Consider the following 22,902-nt stretch of genomic DNA (forward strand, 5'->3'; position numbering starts at 1 on the left):
TGTGTCCATACTGTCTTCATTCATTTCCATCTTGATCGATATTGAATTTACTGTAAATCTACAAACAAGATTGAAAGCTATCAAAACCTTATCTCAACAAACTGTCTCTGAGAAAGTGTTGTGTTCCTGGAGAGGATCTGAATTACAAAACCATGGAGAATTAACTTATTTTAACTTATGAAATACTTTGATATTGGGCAGATACTGCGTTTTGTTAGCTCATTGAATGGCAAACACTATCCTCAACCCACTGATTAGATTGAAAGTCAATAAAAGTGCTGTTTGCAATGAATCAGTGAGTGTCTGGATTTAAAAGATGTCGCTGGCTAGGTCTGCATTTATTGCCCATCCCTAATTGCCCAGAGAGCATTTAAGAGTTAACCTCATTGCTATGGGTCTGGAGTCACATGTATGCCAGACCAGGTAAGTATCGCAGTTTCCTTGTGTGAAGGACAGTAGTGAACCAGATGGACTTTTAGGACAATGGACAAAGGATCCATGGTCTTCATGAGATTGCTAATTGTAGTTTTGTTGGATTCAAATTTCACCAAGGACCGTGGGGGATTTGAACCCGGATCCCAAAATTGCTTGGGCCTCTGGATTAACAGTCCAGAGATAACACCACTTGGCCATTGCCACCGCCCAACCAAGCTACTAAATGAAACACAAACAAAAGAGAACAGAGCAAAGAATAACTTAACCTATTCAAAAACCCAGCAGATTATCCGAACTTACTGATGGGCTTCCAATATTTGCAACGATCCCTTTAAACACCCCTTGACGCAAAAGGAAAAATCAAAGACAGGGTCTGATGGAAGGAAAGTTAGAAACAGTGTACCAGCCTGGGTCTGCTTCTTTGTATCGAGCAGCTACCATGCTGAAATCAAACCTAACCAGAGATAAACTGAGCTGGGAGAATCTGCCACTCCGCATTCATTTACAAGTGTTTTGTTTTCAAAAACATGAAAGGCTGTTTCCTGAGGCAATATCTGTCAGCTATAATCAAACTGACCATAAAACGCGTCAACTTCGACTTTTCAGAGCCTATGTCTTTGACGACCTCTCTGAAAAAAAAATCTGAGGACCGCATAACCTTGTTGAAGGAGCAGCTTCGTCAAGTAGGATGACTCTGTGGAACTGCACTCATTCCATTTCCAAGAAAGAATGATTAGATTAGATTCTCTTCAGTATGGGAAGCAGGCCATTCGGTCCAACAAGCCTACGTCTACCCTCCGAAGAGTAACCCATCCCCCTACCCTATATTTATCCATGACTAATGCACCTAACACTATGAGAAATTTAGCATGACCAATTGATATAACCTGCACATCTTTGGATTGTGGGAAGAAACCTACGCAGACATGGGGATAATGTGCCACATAGTCAGTCACCCTACTTGGGAATTGAACCCCGATGCCGTGTGCTGTGAGGCAGCAGTGCTTACCACTGTGCTTCCCCCCCCCCCTTGAGTGCTTCTTACCTGAACATTATAACTGTCTGTTATTCATGAGTGTCGTTCTACTAAAATCCAGGCAATCTCATCAGCAGCTCAGCGATTTTCAACATTTCCAATCGGTCATTGAAACATACTTACTTCAATCCTCCTAGCTATTCCAGTGACCAACTTGGATTCTTCTCGAGTTCAACCTGCAGCTCTCACTGAGGTCATTTCTTGTTTATTTACCTGTCGACAGATCTGTCCTCCAAAGTATCGGTTTTACCACACTCCCACCCAAGATGCTGCATCTCGTCAAATTCATTTCCCGTTTTAACGTTACTTCATTACAATCTTTGTCAAGTGTGAACTACAACAATACATATTCGATTTCTCCATATATTGTTCAACTGCCACAATATTTAAATATATCCTATCAATGCCACAAATTAAATCATGATTTGGAGATGCTGGTGTTGGACTGGGGTGTGCCAAGTTAAAAATCAAACAACACCAGGTTATAGTCCAACAGGTTTAATTGGAAGCACACTAGCTTTCGGAGCGTCGCTCCTTCATCAGCTGGTACGCTCCGAAAGCTAGTGTGCTTCCAATTAAACCTGTTGGACTATAACCTGGTGTGATGTGATTTTTAAGAAATTAAATCGTTCGTGATTCTGAAAATTATGAACAACCGTTGCTCATAATTATCAACCTGACTATAGGGTCAATAATAAGGATGACATAATTTAAAAGAGAATGGCAGGAGGTTTGGAAGGGACGTGAGGAAACAAATAACTACTCAGAGGGCAGTGTGTGACCCGCAAACACTGTCTGTAAAGTAAAGAAAATGTGATTCCTCAAAACGTTTAAAACATACTGTCCTGAGTACTAGAAGTGTTATAACATGAAAGGCTATTGTCTAGTGCAGGACCGTGACACTAATATAGAGAGCAGCATCTATTTGAAAGTGCAGACCCCGTTGGCCAAAGACCCTCTTGCCCACCAAATGATTCGATGATTCTATGATGTAACCTTTGACATGAACTCATCATCACCTTCAAAACCATCTCAATTGCACAGCTTCCTGGACAGCTTTCAACGATATCAATTGTTACTTGAATCATCTCAGCCCAGGGCATCACATGCTATGGCAGGCCCTGTAGCGTTTCCTCTGATGGCCTGTCGGAAAAATCATGCGTTGTCTTCTGATAACTCATGTATACAATGTGCCTTCAGTGTTGAGGTGCATTGAAATTGCGATGCCAAAATTTTGCAGCAGACACATCAAACGGATAAGAGCCACCTTTACTATTTAATTTTTGAAATACGTAGTTTATAATCTTCAGAATAGATTTCATGCAGTCATTTACAACCCGCTGAGCACGCAGATCGAATCACACATCAATGCCCTCTTTGAAATACGACCCGTTATCGGTCTGACATTTCAAATGCAGATCTAATCTTTTCTCCAATCCCTGAAGTGAGAGTTTTAGCAGGGGATTGGCAGATTAATATGCTGTACATAGGGTCACAGGTGATATTACCTCAAGTAGACTGAAACTGCTTTCTTTATCTTGTCAGGTAAATGTTAGAATCTGTTTCGGCACGAACTGTCCTAAGGCAGATAAAATTGCGAGAAGCCATCCAGTAACATTTCCAACGTTTCGAATATCTTTTTTTTCTCAAGATAAGCTTCACTTGATTGTACTTTATCAGCATTTATTTTGTATTGAACTAACTATAATTGCATTCTCTTCTTTATTTTTGTCTCCTCTACTTTGTGATTTATCATGACTTAAAATTGGAAGTGAAAAGAGTGCATCGATTATTGTAATGCCTGTACTAATCATCTAATTCATTTCTATATGGATTATTTGACTATATATATTTGGGCGACGTTCCTGTCGTTTATCAAAGAAGCATATTGAGGAATTCTATGTGTAATTGCTTCGCTTTATCATAGCCCATGACGGAGGGTTATGTCAAATCAAATAATTGTCCTATCTTTCCTTGAACGAAATGCTTCTTTCGTCTCCATATTTTCCATGAACTGGGAATCGTTTTGTTAGTGATCATGTACAATGTGAGTTGCTGTTTATCAATAAAAATGCAGTGAATTGATTCTTGTGTTGAGATTCTGTGTCTCTTTGCAGACGTCAGTGTCACCGTGAGCATGTGTGAGTGTCAGTAGTGAGTGTGAACGTTCCTTGTGCTTGCATGAATGTGCATGATTGTCAGTGGATGAGAGTGTGAGTTTAGTTTTCAATGTTTCTCCGAGTGTGTGCAAGTGTCAATGAATGGGTGGGAGTGGGTGTAATTATCTGTGATAACGTAACTTTATCCGTGACTGCAAATGCGAGTGAAATGGTGTTAATGTGACTATTTGAAATGTTTATTGCAGGAAGGAAGTATTCAGAAGATAGTGGAGACTTTAGAAATATTAACACTAAGAGGGATCTTGATGTAGAGAATCACAATTCCCTGAAAGTGGCAACGCAGGTAGATATTGTAAGTCGGTCCTAGAGCAATATCTTGTCATTGTAATCGGTTCTAGAGCAATATTTTGTCAGATTGCTTGTAATAGAACTTTAATTCGGCCATATTTGGATTACTGTGTCCAGTTCTTTTCGCCACACTGCTGAACGCATGAAAGATATTACTTATTCGGAGGGCCTGATTTGGAGGGTGTTGGCTACGAGGAGAGATTGAACAAACTTGTTTTGTTGTCACCTGAAGCTCAGAGGTTGAGGGGCGACCTGACAGATGTTTACACATTGATGGGAGGGACGGATGGAATGGATAGTTGAAGTCCTTTTTACCCAGGTCAGCAATTTCAGTGATGAGAGGTCATGGGTTTAAGAGACATCCCTACAGATACGCTGTGTATGAATAAGCAGGGAGTAAAGGGAAATGGTCATCTCGAAAGAAAAGGTTTGTAGTTTAACAAGTGGCAATGTGTCATTGCAATCTTCGCTGGCCAATGGATCTGTTCCTGTGGAAGATTCATAACTGACGAAGGAGCAGGATGCATCTGTGTGATCCTACACAGGCTTTGGTGTCAAATATGAAAGGGGTTGCAAACTGGGACTGAGGCGGCGCGAAGTATTTGGAAGTAGAGAAATCTGAGGGAGTGGATGCCAACATTGGGGAGTGGGAACATTTTGAAAGTATCCTTCTTTGCTAACTTCACCAGGTTTTCCTGACATGCTTCGGTGTGCCGTCCGGCGCTCTGACAATCCAAAACAAGCGAAAATGCTGAGACAGTGGCAGCCAGGAAATTTAACCACCACCGCAGGGCGCAGGTTGTGATGCTAAATTGGGATTGTCTTGCAAATTTGGTGTTGGGGGTGTGGATGGGGACCAAGTATTTGGGAGGACACAAGTTTGTGGTGAATGGGAAAATTAGGAAGGTACAAAGTTTGGAGTTGCTAATTTGAGAAGAAGGTGGTGGTTCAATGTTTTGGAGGGGCACAAATGCACAGGCGAGGAAATGGCAGATGTATGTGCATTGAGGTGACAATATTTGAGGGGCAAACCTTTGAGCAAAATATTTTGTGGGCAGAAATTACGGTTGAAAGTGAGCCAGAGGGAACTAAAATACATAAAAGAGACTTGGTGAATGAAAGAAAAAGAGAAACAGATGGTATGCCTATGTCTCTATCTCTGTGCAATGAGGCCTGTTTTGCTTTTGGGGTGAATCCACTGAAATGGGGTGAACGCCCTCTCGTCTTTCACTCTATCTGTCCCACTTGTGCTTAGAGTGATAAAATGTTGCTAATCATGTTGATGTGTGTTGCCATATATGTGTCCCTGTGTTTTTGTGTCTGTTTTTTTTATTGCTTGCTGCAACAGGACACACTTTATACTGGAGGGATGCTTGAATGAATGAATTAATTAACAAATGATGCACTAAAGGCTCAGCATCTCCTTCTTTTGTTCAATATAATAGAATGTCAACCTCTGATGGCCTCCCCATGCCACTACACAAGCCTGTATCAAAGCCTGTGAATCTATCAGGTTGCACAATCGTTTCGTTCTTGAAACAATGTCTTTGAAGACCCAGGGCAGTTTTTTTTTTGTCTGATCCAAGAACAGCAGATGTGTAAGAATACTGCAAGTACCCATCATTATCCAGACTTGGAAATATGTCGGTATTCCTTCCCTACTGCTGAGCCAAACTCCTGAATTCCATTGTACACTGCATTGTATACCTACTGTTGTGGACTAGGCCAGACCACTCGAATATTCTTAAGCAAGCAGCACCAGGCCATAACTTTGTAATTTGTTGCGGTCAGTGTACAGTGAAAATCATCCGGAGTAAAATCGCTAGGTTGACTACTAGATCTTAAAACAGACAACACATGTATTCACAAAATTATGGAATGAAACACAAAGAACAGAATAACGACCCCCTACAGAACTCAAAACCTATTAAACTAGACTTAACTGTGCTGTTCCGAATAGACACCACAGTCCCAATAAGAAACCTCCCTTTAAAAACCCGTATAAATGGAACACTATTTATAGGTTGACGTTGAAGGCAGAAAGATAGAGACTTTCCACACAGCTCACTGTTGAACCTCCCAGTTCAAGACTGAGCTAAAACTGCTCAGATGAGCTAGCTCGAGAACTGACCACTCCCCTCTGTTTATATAGGTCACTTCTAAATCATGACCACTTTGGCCTGAAGTGTCATCTTTTTACACAAAATAACAAGAAGCCTACAAAATCCTTTTCATCTCTGTACCAAGCCAGACTGATCAGAGTCCGGCCTGGTTTATTGCCCCTCTGAAAATAAATCAAGGACAGAGTTTCCTTGTGGCAAGGAACAGCTTTCAGAAAAAAAAGACTAGATTTGTGATCCCACCTGCAGCAGCTAAATTGTTTTACCGGAGTGAAAGAAATAATTAACTTTTCTGTATGATGCATTTTCTACCAATACCCGACGTGCAAAAACATGCACAGCCAATGATGTACTTTTGGAAATGTCTTCTCTGCTGCACTTTAGGGTAAGGCACAGCCACAAATCAAAATGAGATAATTACAGTATGATATATTCATTAAGGGTGCTAATTGTACAATAAATATTTGCCAGCGGATCACTTGCAGCCCACTCCTGTTCTACTCTTTGAAATACATTGCTGTTACTCTGTAGAATAGATTCCAAGCTGCTTTACAAACAGCTGAGTGCTCAGGTAGAGACACACGTCATTGTTTCTTTTGAAATATGGCACCTCATCAGTTTGAATTTTCAGAGGCATACCTAGTCTCTTTCCCAATCCCTGTAGTGAGAGCTTAAGGTGGGATTTCCCAGGTTCATGTGCTGTAAATATAGCCACAGATGACGTAATCTCGAGTGGACTCAAGGTATTTTCTTTATTATTTCAATGTTAGATTCTATGTCAAAAAGGGACGTCTTGAAACAAATGACATTGCAGGCACTCACCCACTATCATTTACAACTTGCTGAATACCTTTTTTCTCTCAATCTAAGCTTCACGTGATTGTAATTTGTCAGCGGTTACATTGTATTAAAATAACTATATTTGTATTCTGTCCTTTTTAAAATTTTCATCGTGTGGGTTATTATGAATTAAAAGGGGAAATGCAATGCATAGAGATTATTGCAGTCGTTGTATTAATCGTGTAATTTATTTCTTTGCATGGATTATTTGACTCTCTATTGGGGCAACATCCCCGTCGTTTATCAATGAAGTCTGTGACAGATTCCATGTGCAATTATTTAATTTTATTCATACCCCACCAAGAAGGGTTTAAAATCTGTTGAGTCACCCGATTGTCCTAACTTTTCTTCCGCTATTTGCTGAATGAAATGTTCCCTCCAATTCCATATTCTCCATGAGTGAGGAATATCTCTGTAAGGGAAGATGTACACAGTAAATTGAATTTCAACAATAAAAATGCAGTAAATTCATGTTTGTATTGAGATTCTGTGTCTCTTTGCAGACGTCGGTGCCGCAGTGAATATGTGTGAGTGTCTGTGAGTAAGAGTTGGTGCAATTATCTGTGATTGTGCAACAGTGTCTGTGACTGTGAGTGTGAGTGTAATTGTGTTTTGTGAGTACTTCGGGAAATGTAACGCAGGAAGGAGCATGCATTAAAGGAAGAACCCTTGGATACATTAATATACAGAAGGATCTCGGTGTAGAGTACCACAGTTCCCAGAAATTGGCAACTGTGGTTTATGGCATGCTTGCCATCAGCATTCGAGGATCAGGGCATAACCTTTTGAAGTCAGGTTGCTTGCTATCGAAATTTAATTCACCCACACTTGGAATACCGTGTACAATTCGGCTCACCACACAGCCGGATGGACGTGGAGGATTTGGAGAGGCTAAAGACACGGTTTGCCAGGATGGTGCCTGGTTTGGAAGGTATTGGCGACGAGGAGAGATTGGGCAAACTTGGTTTGTTGCCAGCTGAATGTCGGAGGCTGTGGTGCGGCCTGATATAAGTTTGCAAATTGATGGGAGGCGTGGATACATGGATAGCTGAAGACTATTTCCCAGGATATAAATACCAATGACGAGGAGACATGGGTTTACGAGACATCTAGACAGATAAATGAAGAGGTAGTGAATAAAGGCATATGGCCAGATAAAAATAAAGTTTTGATGGTCAATCTGATTTTCGCAGGGGTCAAGGAGTTCCCAATCAAATGCGAGAATGCCGGAAAAAAACCTCTGCATGTTTCATTGTGTCTATGGAGAGAGTAACCGTGTAATGGAATCTTCTCCAAATGTTAGAATGGCAAATGCTCGCCATTTGTCATTACAGTCCTGGAGGGCGGATGGGCCTGATCCTTTGTTCGACTGTTCTTTGTTTTTAGATATTAATAGAGTTGTAGAGATGTACAGCACGGAAACAGACCCTTTGGCCTGAAACATCCATGTCGACCAGGTATCCTATATTAATCCAGTCACAAATGCTCGCATATGGTTCATATCCCTCTAAACTAGTGCTATTCATATATCTATCCAGATGTTTTTAAATGTTGTAATTGTAGCAGCCACCACCACTTCCTCTTGGAGGTCATTCCACACTTCCCCACCCTTTGCATGATAAAGTTGCACCTTAGATACTTCTTAAATCTTTCCCATCTCACCCCTAAACCTATGCCCTGTAGTTCCAGACTCTCCCACTCCAGGGAAAAGATCTTGTCTTCTTTCCCAATATATGCCCCTGATGATTTTATAAACTTCTATAAGGTCACCCCTCAGCCTCCAAGATTGGGGGTGGGGGTCGTGGTGGGGGGTGGGTAATATTGTGGCTCAACGAACCGCTGCTTTTTGTGGTAGTTTAGTCATTGAAGCTGATCTCCTTGAATTCTAGATGTCGTAATTGAAGTTTCAAAAGCGGTTGCATTGGTTTGATATTTTGGGAGAAAATGATCAAAGGAATTGCACGTTAAAAAGGAGGAGGAGAGACATGGTCAGTGACAGAGAAAGAGAGAGGGAGAGAGAGAGAGAGAAAGAGTGTGTGTGTGTGAGAGAGAGAAACAGAGAGAGAGAGAAACCTACACTGCTATCTGTTAGTGCAGTGAATAAGCACTGCTTCTGTGTTTGTTGTTTGTATTCAAGTATTTTCAGCTCTTTGATGCTTTGTTTGCAGGATTGCTAAGCTCTATAGATCGCTTGCTGCTTAGAATGTTTGTCATGCAATTTGTCTTGTTTGTTAATTTCACCAGGTTCGCCTTTCCTTTTTAGGTGCTCTCTGAATATCCAAAACAAGGAAGAATGCTGAGACTCTGACTGTTGGGAAAATTAATCACTGCCAACAGATCAAGGTGCAGCTCTGGGGTCTGGTGCAGAGTGTGGTGCAATATCTGCAGGGTCTTGCAAATTGCTGCCTGGGATGTATGCGTGGGGACTGAATGTTTAGCAAAACACATATTTATGGTGTTTGTCAAAATAGGGAAGATACACAATTTTGGAGTTCAAATCTGATGGGAAGGTGGTGCAAAATTTTGAAGAGGCCCAAATACGGGGGCAAGGAAATTGTGGAAGTGTGCGAACTGACATGAAAACACTTGAGAGATAAAATTTGAGGCCAATATTTCGCGGGCAAAATTGCTAGTCATAGAGAGCCAGAGAGAAAACAAAAAATAAAATAAGAATAGTGATATAGAGAAAATGTCTACACATCTGTGCCTGTGCAATGAGGGTCTCTGTTGTTTTTGAGTGATTCTACTGAAATGGGTGAAACATCCACCCAGCTTTTTCTCTGCCTGTCCCTCTTTGTATTTAGAGTGATACATTGCTGATTGTCTTGCTCATGTCTATTTCCTTATATGTGTCCCTGTGTTTTTGTGTCTGAGCATCTAACTCTGACTACAATGTGACACACTTTGTAGAGGAGGGAAGTTTGAATGACTGAACGAATCAACGAATTAAAAAAAGATGTATCAAAGACCCAGAGTCTCCATCATTGTTCAAAGCGATTCAGTGTCACCCTCTGGTGGCTTCCCCACGATACTACACAAGAAGCATTTTTTTTGGAGAAAGAATCAAAGCCTGTGAATCTCTGAAGTTGTACAATACTTTCATACAGTGTCTTTATTGAATTGAATTGAATTGAATTTATTGTCATGTGTACCGAGGCACAATGAAAACCTTTATCTTGCGAGCAATACAGGCAGATCACAGAGTTAAGTAGTGTAGATAAGTAAATAATATGTAAACAGTGGCAAAAGCAAATGCACAGGTACAGGCAAATGTTAAGCGTTTGTGAGTCAATTCAGTATTCTAACAGCAGCAGGGTAGAAACTGTTTCCAAACAGGCTGGTGCGTGTGTTCAGGCTTCTGTACCTTCTCCCCGATGGTAGAGGTTGTAGAAAAACATTGCTTGGGTGGGACGAATCTTAGAGAATGCTGCCGGCCTTTCCTTGACAGCGGGCCTGGTAGATGGATTCTAGTGGTGCGAGGTTGGCCTTTGTGACTGTCCTGGCCGAGTTCACCACTCTCTGTAGCTGTCTCCGATCTTGAATTTTACAGTTGCCATACCAGGTTGTGATACATCCGGATAGAATGGTGTCGATGGCTCACCTATAAAAGTTGTCAAGAGTATTCGCCGTCATGCCAAATTTCCTCAGCTGCCTGTGAAAGAAGAGACGTTGTTGGGCCTTTGTAAAGAGTGCGTCCACATGAAGAGTCCAAGAAAGCTTGTTGTGGTGACCACAATACCAAGCAGTTTTATCCAATCAGTGTCACCCCAAGAAATGAACAGAAGTAGAGGGAAAAAACCCAATGTTGGTTTCACTCCCTCAGTTTTGAATTCTTTCGTCACTGAGCAATTGAGAGAGTAAATTACAAGAAAAATTACAAATTGCTGAAATTACGGAAAGGTTAATAATGTCTCCTTACAAAGTGATTCACTCAGACGTACCTGGATACAGTTGCAACGAAAATACTCTATTAAATAATTGTCAGACTACTGCTCAAAGACAAATAATTTCCACATTGCAGAGGAAACAGACACGTTTCTGAACATGACCATGTTTCATTCTGAGGGAACATTTAGTACAGTTCCGCTGCACTCCGAACCAGCATAGTGTTTGTGTATATCTATGAGTGAGTCTATCTCAGTATGGTGTATTTGTGTGTCTGTGTAGTGTGTGTCTTTCTTGCTACTATAAGTTACTTCCGCTCTCGCTACAACGTTTTCTCTCACTCCTCTTTCCCACACGTCTCTCTCCATCTTCTCTCCTCTCTCTCCCTTCCTCTATCTCCCTCCCTCTATCAATCGCTCCCTTTTCCTCTCATTTTCTACCATTCCCCACCTCTCCACCTTTCTATAGAGGAAAGAGCAAATCAAATTCACAGCCCAGGAAGAGGCCCTGCAAGCCTGTGCCGATTCAAATCCACTGTCTGAACCTATCGCCCAATTCTTAAGAATCTGTATCCCGCTGCAACCCACCGACTCAAGCATCCGTCCAGATGCACCTTAAATGAATCTACTGTGCCTGCTTCTACTACTTCTCCTCGCAACGCGTTCCAGGCACCTACCACCGTCTGTGTAAAGTACTTTCTGCGTGTATTCCCCTTAAACTTTTCTCCTCTCACATTGAACGGGTGACCTCTCGTTATTGAATCTCTTGCCCTGTGATAAAGCTTATCTCGATCTATCCTGTACATACCCTCTATGATTTTGTAGACCTCAATCACGTCCTCTCTCAATCTCCTTTTTGTTCTAATGAAATCAATCCTGAGCTACTCAACCCCTCTTCATAGCGCCCTCCATACCAGGCAACATCCTTTTAAACCTTCTCTGCACCCTCTCCAAAGCGTCCACATCCTTTTATTAATGTGGTGACCAGAACTATACACAGTCTTCTAAATGCAGCCGAACCAAGATCTTGTACAATTTTAACAAGACCTGCCAGCTCTTATGCTTCATGCCACGTGCGATGAAGACCAGCAAACCATACGTTTTCTTGACCACTCTATCCATCTGTATAGCCACCTTCAGGGTACAATGGGCCTGAACACCCAGATCTCCCTGATCACCAACGTTTCCCAAGGCTAGCGAGTTTTCAGAAGATTTGCAGCTCAGCGAGCAAACCTACATACAAATATTTTTCAAAGGCTCTTCCATTTACAGGACAGTTCGCTCTAGAATTAAACTTTCCAAAATGCATCACCTCACATTTGCCCAGATTGAACTCCATCTGCCCCTTCTCTGCCCAACTCTCCAGTCTATCTATATTTTCCTGGATTCTTTGACTGTCTCCATGCTTTCTACTACTCCACCAACCTTCGTGTCATCTGTAAACTTACTGATCAGACCAACAATGCCCTCTTCCAGATCATTTATGTATATCACAAACAATAATGGCCTCAACGCTGATCACTGTGGAACACCACTGGTCACTTTTCACTGTTTTGAGAAACTCCCTTCAACTAATATTCTCTGTCTCCTGTTGCTCAACTAGTTCTTTATCCACCGAGTTAGAACACCATTCACACCATATAATTTCACTTTCCCCAATAGTTTACACTGGGAAAACTTATCAAATGCCTTACGAAGTTTATGCACTTGACATTACGGCCTTTCCTTCATCTATCAACTTGGTCATTCCCTCACAGAACTCTCTTAAGTTGGCAAGGCACGATCTGCCCCACACAAAACCATGTTGCCTCTCACTGGTAAGTCCATTCCCTTCCCAATATAAATAGATCCCATCCCTCAAAACTTCTCCATCAACTTTCCGACCACTGATGTTCGGCTCACTGGCTGGTAGTTACCTGGGCTATCCCTACTGCCTTTCCTGAACAGGGGGACAACATTAGCAACTCTCTGGCATTCCACCTGTGTTTAAAGATGTTACATAGATATCTGTCAAGGCCCCAGCTATTTCCTCTCTCACCTCTCTCAGAAACTTGGGATAGATCCCATCTGGTCCTGGGCATTTGTCCACCTTAATATCCTTCAGCCTACCCAACACATCCTCCCTCCTTATGTCATCATGATTTAGAGTAAGCAAAACTCTATCTCTAATCTCAACATTCACAGTGTCCCTCTCCTCAGTGAACACTGATGCAAAGTAATTATTGGGAATCTCACCCATTTTCTCACATTCGACACGCATCCTTACTTCCTTATCCTTTAGTTAATCAACTCTTTGGCTCGTTACCCTCTTTCTTCTTACATATTAATGAAATGTCTTGGATTCTCCTTTATTCTGCTCGCTAAAGTTATTTCATGACCCCTTCTAGCCCGCTTGATTCCTCGTTTACGATTCGTCTTACTGTCCCGATATTCCTCCAAGGCCCGTTCTTTTCTTAGCTGCCGGGACCTTATGCACGCTTCCCTTTTCCTCTTGGCTCGTCGCACAATTTCTCCTGTCATCCAAGGTTCAAGAATCTTGCCTTTCCTATCCCTTGTTTTCAAAGGACATGCCTATTGTGCACTATCTACAACATATCTTTGAAAGCCTCCCACTATCAAAAGTGGACTTCCCTTCAAATAGCTGCCCCCAATCCACATTTTCCAGCTCCAGCCGAATTTTGATATAATTGGCTTTGGCCCAGTTTAGTACTCTTCCCTGAGGACCGCTCTCATCTTTGTCAACGAGTATTCTAAAGCCTACAGAATTGTGGTCACTATTCCCAAAGGAATTCCCCACTTGAACTTCTACCACCTGGCCTGGCTCATCCCAAAAACTTGGTCCAACAGTCCAACAGATGGACTATTGACATACTGCTCTAGAAAACTTTTCTGGATGCTCCTTACAAATTCTGTCCCATCTTGACCTCTGACATTAAGAGTATCCGAAGTTTTGTTGGGATAATTAAAATATCCTATCACCACCCACTGTTGCCTCTACATCTTTACATGATATGTTTACCTATTTATTCTATTACCTCATGCTCACTGTTGGGAGACCTATATTACCCCCGCACCCCCCAACAATGTAACTGCACCCTTCTTATTTCTCAGATCTATTCATAATGTCTCACTGCTTAAGTCCTCCATAGCGTCCTCCTTTAGCATAGCCGTGATATCGTCCCTGAGCAGCAATGCAATTCCTCCCTCCCCACTTTTAGTTCCCTCCCTGACCAGTCTGAAGCATCTATATCCTGGAACATTTAATCGCCAATCATGCCCTTCCTTCAAGCAAGAGGCTGTGATCGCAATAACGTCATAATTCGAAGCACTAATCCAAGCCCAAAGTTCGTCTACCTTACCACAATACTCCTTGCAAGAAAGCGTGAACACTTCAGACCACCAGTCCATTTGCGTTCATCTGCTCTCTGCCCACTCTTCCTCTTGGTAATGCTAACCTCAAGTTCCTGATCCCTGCTGTCTCTGGTTTTCACCCTCACTGTGTACTAGTCTTCTCTTCTGGTTCACAGACCCCTGCCACGTTAATTTAAACTCGCCCCAACAGCAGTAGCAAAAACTCCCCCAAGGACAGTCCCAGTCTGGTTCAGGTGTATAAAATCTAATTTGTAATAGCCTTGAGTGTCAAGTCCATAACTCCCTCAAATTAGCCACACAGTGGAAAGAACATAAGAAAAAAGCATGTGACATGCTTCCGTTTATTGGTCAGGGCACTGAGTGCAAAAGCCAGGGAGAAATATCGTAGCTTTATGAGACTTAAAGACATTGCGTTCAATTCTGGTCGCCACATTATAGGTAAGATGTGGAGGCTTTGGACAACATACAGAAGAGGTTTACCAGGATGCTGGCTGAATTAGATGGTAAAACGAGAGGCCAGACCAACTTGGGCTGCTTGTCCTGGAACAGCAGAGTTGACACTTTGTAGAAATCTATAAAGCTATGGCATTCACATATAGGTTTGACAATCGGAATCCTTATCCCAGAAATTAAATGTATAATATTAGGCGACATGAATTTAACCGAAATGTTCAAGGTTCAATGGACATATGAGGGGCACGTTTTTTACACAGGGTGATAGGTTCATGAAATGCACTGCCATGCATCATACTGGAAGCAGATGCGAAAGGGGAGTCTAAGAGGCTTTTTGATCAGCACATGAACAAGCAAGGGGTGGAGGGGATTGACCATGAGATGGCAGAAAGGAAGAGTTTATTTTGGCGTTACAATCAGCTCAATATCATGGGCCGAAGGTCCATTCTTGTGATGTACTGATATATGTTATATGTTCGAAGGCAGCTCATCATTTATCGTGTCTTTCCCAGTGGGCTATTGCAAGCGGTTGAGCGGACTGAAATTTGTTTTTTATCATTCACTGGATGAGGGCATCGCTGGCTTGTGCCATTATCTTGTTCATCTATAATAGACCAGAGGGCAATTAAGAGACATTGCTGTCGGACTGGAGTCACATGGACGCCAGATCAGGTAGAGATGGCAGTCTCTCCCCCGAATGGACCTTATTGAACAAAATGGGATTTTCGTATCGTCAACGATGTTTTGGTCATCATTACAGTCTTAATTCCAGGTTTTTAAAAGGAATTAATTTCAAATTCTATCCTTTGCCTTGGCGCAGCCTTAGAGTAAAAAAGAGGACCTTGAGAACGGAGATGAGGAGAAGCATCATAAGTCAGAGGGTCGTGAATCTATGGAACGTATCGGCCCTGAAGCTTGTGGACGCCAGATCATTGAGTATATTTAAGACAGAGATACACAGGTTTTTGATTGCTGAACGGATCAAAGGTTATGGGGAGAAGATGGAGGAAGGTGGTTGAGAAATTTATCAATCTTATAGAGTTTATAAAATCATGAGGGGCGTGGATGGGCTAAATAGGCAAGGTCGTTTCCCTGGATTTAGGCTGTTCAGAACTAGAGGGAATATGCTTTTGGTGAGGGGATAAAGATTAAAAAGGGATCTAAGGGGCAACTTTTTCAGGCAAAGAGCAGGGCGTGTGAGGAATGAGTTGCCAAAAGAAGTGGTGGAGACTGGTACAATTGCAACATTTAAAAGACATCTGGATCGGTACATGAATAGGAAGAGCTTACAGGGACATGGGCCAACTGCTGGCATATGGGATTGAATTAATGTAAGATAGCTGGTTGGAGTGGACGGGTTGGATCGAAGGGTCTGTTTCCATGCTGAACATTTCTATGACTGTATGACTCCAAATATGCCTGAACAGCACAGCAGACCCGATGGACGGAATGGTCTGATTTCTGTTTATGTATTTTATCGTCTTATGTTCTTAACTGGAACCTAGTACCAAAGAACATTACCTTGGTCTGGATTTAGAGTTTAATATCACTGGACCATCAACTTGCACAATGAGGATGTCTTAATAAAACTGGAACATGAATGTTACCTCTGATGACCTGGAGATTGGTAGCGGGATGGGGGAGTGACTGTCGGTAAAATTGGAGATGCAGATACCCGCAGTAGATTAGATACTAAGCAGAAAATGTTTCCATATGAATAGGCAATGAGCGTTCCCCACACCCTGACTTCTTTTACCTGAGCAGGACAGTTTGCTCACCCTTAACAATGTAAGCCACTCACCATTCCCACCCCGCTTGTGTTAGCACGAAAATAAGCTTAAATCAGTCACTGTCAAGATTGGTTTCACCTTAATCTCTTCTATAATAACGACAAGCTCTCCAGTTGGTCTGCTATCATGCAAATGGATTCAAACCTTAACTCCGAACCCTCAGTTAGAGTTCGTATCAGTTAGGTATATGTTGCTACCCCCACAGGGAATGTGAGATGAATTGAAAAATTTGCTGGCATCTCGGTTGCCCAGTTTCTTTTCCCAGAACTATTGAGTACATCGAATAATTGAAGTAAAGGGATATTTCAATGCACTCTTTAATTGCTTTCTGAACTTCGTTTGGGTCACTGCATAAATTATGGTGTTCGTGCAGCAACTGAGGAGCTGTAGCATGAAGCCTAATTCCTGGACAAAATCGTATATCCAAACAGACAGATAACCTAAATGAGACATTCGATTCCAAATCGAATGCAGCATTATCATTGACCACAAAATGATGAAATTTGCTGAGATAAAAAACAGCAAAATGATTGATTTCCTTCGACTCTCCATTTCTGGGTCTCTGGCACTCTGGTGAATGAGTCTCCCGCGGGCTCTGCTGCTCACGAGAATGTGTCGGATGGTGAAAACATTGAGCAGCAGAATCAGGACGAACGGGAGAGCTGGAGTGAGAATGTAATGGAGAAACTCGAGTATGACCCAGAACTGAGATTCCTGAACATCATTTGTGACACGACAAAACCATGGCCTGTTTATTAGCCAATACTGATCTGTCAGCATAAAATACCAGAAAGTATTATTTAAACAACTCAGTACAATCACTGTTCCTAGAAACACAGGTACTGTTTTCTCATTGCAATATTTGCTTTTGAGCTTCTGGCAACAAATGGCCAAAAATCGATCGAAGGTGAAAGTGACGGTGAACCAGACAGAGCAGTCAGTGACTGCATAAAGCAGGACGGCGTGGATGTTGCACACGTGGACCGAATACAGGAAGACAAAATAGACATAGTAAACGATTGGTATTTGTCTTAATATCAAGTCGATGATAATGACCAGTAGATCTGTCACCGCCATGGCCATCAGGTAATAGTTGACACATTTGGAGAGGCCACACTTTTTGCGAGATAGGATCACTACCGTTAGTATGTTAACTGTGGGAAAGGAAAATAACCTATAAAATTGCACACGAGGGACACAAAACTTGATACAGTACGTTAGGTCTAGTTTGACGAACACCTTACATGAGTGTAACAACACTTCTTTATATACGTAACCCGGTCTATTGCAATAAATGGCAGAGTTTCCTTTGCCTTTCCTATAATATGCTGTACTTGCCTTCACACTTTCTGTGATTCATTCACAAGGACACCCACATCCCTATGCATTCTCGCACCGTGAACTTGATTCTGATCTAAATAAGAATTTGCCCTTTCATCTTGCTGGCCAACATGGACAACCTCGCACTTGTCCATATTAAACTCCAACTGCCACATGCTGTCTCATTCTCCGAGCCTATCAATATCCATGTATAAGCTGTCTATCTCCTCATCACTGCCTGCTTCCCCATCCATTTTAGTATTATCCGTGAATATTGCTATGTTACACTCTGTCTGTCATTGCAGATCACTTATTTCAATTCTCAGTAATTGAGATCCCAGAAATGAACCCTGCGGCAACCCAGACGCTACATTTCGCCGTCCAGAGAAGGACGCATTTATTCCGACCCTCTGCTTCCATTAGCTGAACAATCCTCTCTCCCAAACAAAAGGACGACAGAACTGTCCTTTGATCACTTTAATCCCTAGGATTAAAAAAAAATCTCCTAATAAGTAGTGTCGGATTTGACCTCCTTGACGTGAGATATTGAATATAATGCACCCCCATGCTTCATCCAGTTAAAACTTTTCCCTTCCACGTTACAACTTAAGATGGCTGACTTCTCTCTTTTCCGAATCCACCACACTTGCACAACTGCACTCGTTATGGTCACAGTGGTCTACCAGCTCAGAAAAAGGCCCTTCTGGCCATTGAGTCGATGCAGCCTAAAACAGCCACAGAACAATTCTAATCATATTCCCTCGTCCTTGGCTCATGGCATAGTCTGCTTTGGCATCGCAATTAGTTCTCTAATATGATGAGGATTTCTGCCTCTTGCAGACACTGAGTTCCACATTGTCAAAACCCTCATTATTCCTTACCTCCCTGCTCTGAACTTTATGCCCCTAATCTTAATCTGTGCCGCCTGTTCATTGATCCCTCCGACAAGGGGAAAGGTTTCTTCCTGTCTACACTACTTATATCTTATACATCTCAGTTTGCACAGACCCCAGTCTATCCAATCCGTCCTCATCACTGAATCTCTCTAGGCCGGTCAACATCCCGCCTCCTCTCCAGTGTTATCAAATAACGATTATAATGTGGATTACCAAAAGACCCGTGACTGCAGGCATGAAGAAGGAAGGAGTGAGCCTACGGTGAACCTGACTTTCTCTGGCGGGCTGGCAAAAATGTTGGCTCTCTGAATGTAAAACAGAATGCAACGCTTTGGCAGCATCTTCAGACTGGCAACCAACATGACGGGGTCATCAACCCGCTCAGAAAAGCGCCATAGGCTCAAAGATGTCCAAAGCTCAGGTGAAACACCTTCAGGCTATTGTCTCTCTCCAAGATGAAAAAAAAACTCACTGCTTGAATCGTAGTGAAAACATTCCTCAATGTTGTGAGGGTTTCAGACTTGACAAGACTGGGAGGGTGGAGATTTGTTGATGGGCGTTTCCTCAGTTATTGAGGAACTCTCAAACGCAGATTTGTATTAGTATCAAAATCAACTCCCTACCGTGTCAGGATTAGGACCCAGCTCCCCAGAACATTAACTGGGAACTTACAGATTAATAATCCTCAAAGCCATCGCCAGAACGCAAGTTGACTCGAGGCTGAAAGAGCGAGTGTTTAAATCAGGAAAATGAAATGAGGAGAAAAGCCAAGAAGTGGGAGATCGGATCAGTCATTCAATAGACCGAAGCTCCTATCCATTCTGAGGTGTCGATCTCGATGAAATGGTGCTCGGGGCTAGTTCGGGGAAAGCGATGCGACTCTTCAGAAAATCTATTAAGGGGAAAACAGCACCTGTATTGGCAGAGGCTGCCCTAGAACTGATGGACGCACAAAAATAGTGTCATCATCACACAGCACGAAGACAAACCCGTCATCTGACTCATCCATGCTGAACAAGGTTCCCAAACTGAACTAATATTATTTGGCTGCAATTGGCCCAAGTGCTTCTAAACCTTTCCGAGCCATGTAACCATTCAAATGTATTTTACATGTTGTAATTGCACCAGCTTCCACCACTTCCTCTGGCAGCTTGATCTGTGAGTGAACCACCCTCTCTGCATTGCCCCTCAGGTCCCTTTCATATTTCTCCCCCCCCCCCATCTTAAATCTATGCCCTCTAGCTTTAGACTCCCCGACCTCGGAGAAAGGACCTCGGCTGTTCACTTTATCTGCGACCCTCGCGGTTTTATAGACCTCATCTCTCAAACTCCTCCACTCCAGCGACAAAATGTCGCAGTCTATCCAGCCTCTCTCTCTATCTCGAACCTTCCAGACTTGATAACATAATTTCAAACCTCCTTTGCACCCTTTCCAGTTTATTAACATCCTTCCTATAGCAGGGTGAGTGGAATTGAACGTCATACTTATAAAGTGCCCTCAGTGGATATTGTGGCCTCACCAGATACATACCAGGAACGCCAACGACAGCTAGAATAGGATAGTAGACGCCTTGAATAATCCAAAGCACGTCCTGAATTCGAGATGGTAGAGATATCCAGCCCTGGGAAATCCAGTAAAGTCCATGGTAGAAGCTTCGATCCATTGTTATACTGACCCCCGTCAGAGTTTGATCACTCCCAGTCTCTGGAAATGTTGTTCCTCTGTTAGTGAGGGAGCTGGCACTCCAGCTGACACAGCCGGATAACACGCTGTAAGGCGCCGTTTACTAATAAAGGAGAAGAGAGGCTTCAAGGGACTCAGCGAGGATCCGTGGAGATTGACTTCAATGAGTGATGCAAAACAAATAGTTTGAATTAACCTCTTTCAGTCCAACAGGTCTCTGCATCACTAAAAAAAGGAACATTTGACCAGTCTCAGCGCCATGTATGTGGGTGAACGAGGAAGTGGGTGGGGGCAAGGGCAGAGGCATTGGCCATCACGTTTCAACTATTGTTTGATACATGAGTGCATTCAGAGTGCTGGAGAATTATAAATTACACATCTTGTTTGTTAAAGAACTGTTATGTTGTTTTCTTTTAAAATCATTCATCAGATTTGGGGTTTCGCTGGCTGGGCCCAGCATTTGTCATACTCTCCTAGTTATCCCGAAGAGAAGGTGCTGGCGTGCGACTAGGATGAGAAGTGGAAGGAGAAGGGGCAGCTGTTACATGTAACAACACCCCCACGAAAGTTATCCTCTGAACCACTCACCATCCTGTCTTGGAAATACCTGTGGATCGCCACTCCTTCACTGTCACTGGGATTTCATTCCTGAAGGGCATTTTGGTTTCTGCTTTCAACGCATGGACTGCAGCGGTCCAAGAATATAACTCACCCAAAGGTTTTACACACACAACTTAACAAATATGGAGATATGCGTATATACAGATACACACCCACAGGCACATTCAAACCAACACTCTCACAAAAACATGCACATAACGTCTTTTAGTATATTCTCAGGAAAGGGCTTCAGCCGCTTAAAAGGTTCATGTTCACTCGTACAATAAACTCATGATGATTTTCCCAAAGTATCTGTGCGGTCATTTAATGTTCATTTGTGAACAAAAATGTAAACATCCATGTTTATGTGTTAGAGTGAATATCAGTGAGTGAGTATAAGTAAGAGTGGAAGTGTAACCGAATGTATCAATGAGTGAGAGTGTGAGGACAATTGTGTGTGCTTTTGTGTCTGCCATTAGTGAGTGCGTGAATGCAATTACCAGTGCTACTCTGAGTGTGTCAGTCAGTGTGAGTACGAATGCAATTGTTTTCCGTACGTGTGTGCAATTGAGTGAGCGAGTGTATAATTGTTCGTGTTTCTGTGTGAACGTCAACGTGAGTGTGATTGTATCAGTGAGTGCCAGAATGTGAGTGTAATTGTTCTTGCTATTGTGAGCATGCACGTGTGTGTCAGTGAGTGTGTGTGAGTGAGTGCGAGTGTAATTGTCTGAATTCTTGTGAATATGTGCAGTTGCATCGCACGTGATGACGATGGAGTAAGAAGGTAACTGGGGAAACACTCAAGGACAAAGTCGGGAATTTATTTGTGGAGCTGGAGGAAGTGTATGAGTTACTGAATGAATATTCACGTCAGTTTTCATAAAAGAGAATGGTGGCTACATTCGGCAAGAATACGTGGATATTCTGGGGCAAATCAATTTAAAGAAGATGGCAGTTTTGGCTGTCTGAAAAAAAAAGGGATTTCTCGCCCTAGAGTGTGGCGGGTTGCAGCCCAGAATATTCAGCGATTCAAGTGACCAGGAAGATATTGAGGCTTTGTCAGATCTTTAGTCACAGGAGAGAAGCTGAAAGAGTGGAGAACAGGTAATGTTTGTCGTTTGTTTATGAAGTGTGACAGACATAATTGAGGAAATTATAGGTCACTGTGTCTTACTTCTGTGCGAGTGAAGTTAGGGGAGAAGATTCCTCATGGCAGGATTGACTCGCATTTGGAAACGCACAAGGGAAGTACACTGCAAATGGCCGGACACTGAGGAGCATTTATGGACTAAGTTTCCTCCTTCGTCATGGATAAGCTTGTAAAGAAAGCATATGGCATGCTTGCCGTCAAAGTTCGGGGTATTGTGTATAATAGTTGCAAGTCATGTTGCAATGTGTTAGACTTTGATTAGGCCCCATCTGGAGTAACGTTGCACATTTCTGCTCACTGGACAATAGGAAGGATGTGAAGACTTTGCAGAGAATGCGGAAGAGGTAAGCAGAACATTGCCTGGATTGAAGTATTTTACCTGTAGCGAGATTTTGGAAAAACTTGGTTTGTTTCGTTAGAGCTTCAGAAGCTGAGCTGGTGACTAGATGGAAGCATTTAAAATTCTGAGAGGCATGAATAAAGAGGATAGTCAGAGTCTCCACAGGGTGGAAATGTCAAAGATTAGGGACATAGTTTTAAGATAGGAGATGCAAAGTTTAAACGAGATGTGCGAGGAAAGTTTTCAAAACTTAAGATCGTATGTGTCCAGAATGCATTACTACTGGAGGTGGAAACTTTAAGTGCGTTGTGCGAGGCAAGTTTTCAACACTCAAGACAGTAGGTGCCTGGAATGCATTGTCACTGGAAGTGGAATGAGCAGGTATGATAGCAACATTTTAAAGGCATTTAGATAGACACATGAATAGGCAGAGAATGCGTGGATGCAGACCAAATGAAGGCAGAAGGGATGATTTTAGAATAACATCATGGCCAGTACTGATATGTTGTCTGAA

At 42.4% G+C, this 22,902-nt stretch overlaps 1 protein-coding gene across 1 annotated transcript in view; it reads left to right on the top strand.

Moving 5' to 3' along the window:
* Positions 1 to 22,902, top strand: part of LOC122543744 (deleted in malignant brain tumors 1 protein-like) — a 162,136-nt gene that overhangs the window by 74,329 nt on the left and 64,905 nt on the right. The window contains exon 28 of the mRNA XM_043682507.1: positions 3,589 to 3,612. Within this exon, the coding sequence (XP_043538442.1) occupies positions 3,589 to 3,612 (24 nt within the window). The remainder of the gene's footprint in view (positions 1 to 3,588; positions 3,613 to 22,902) is intronic.

The sequence above is a fragment of the Chiloscyllium plagiosum genome, chromosome 44, assembly GCF_004010195.1.
Source record: "Chiloscyllium plagiosum isolate BGI_BamShark_2017 chromosome 44, ASM401019v2, whole genome shotgun sequence".
NCBI lineage: Eukaryota > Metazoa > Chordata > Chondrichthyes > Orectolobiformes > Hemiscylliidae > Chiloscyllium > Chiloscyllium plagiosum.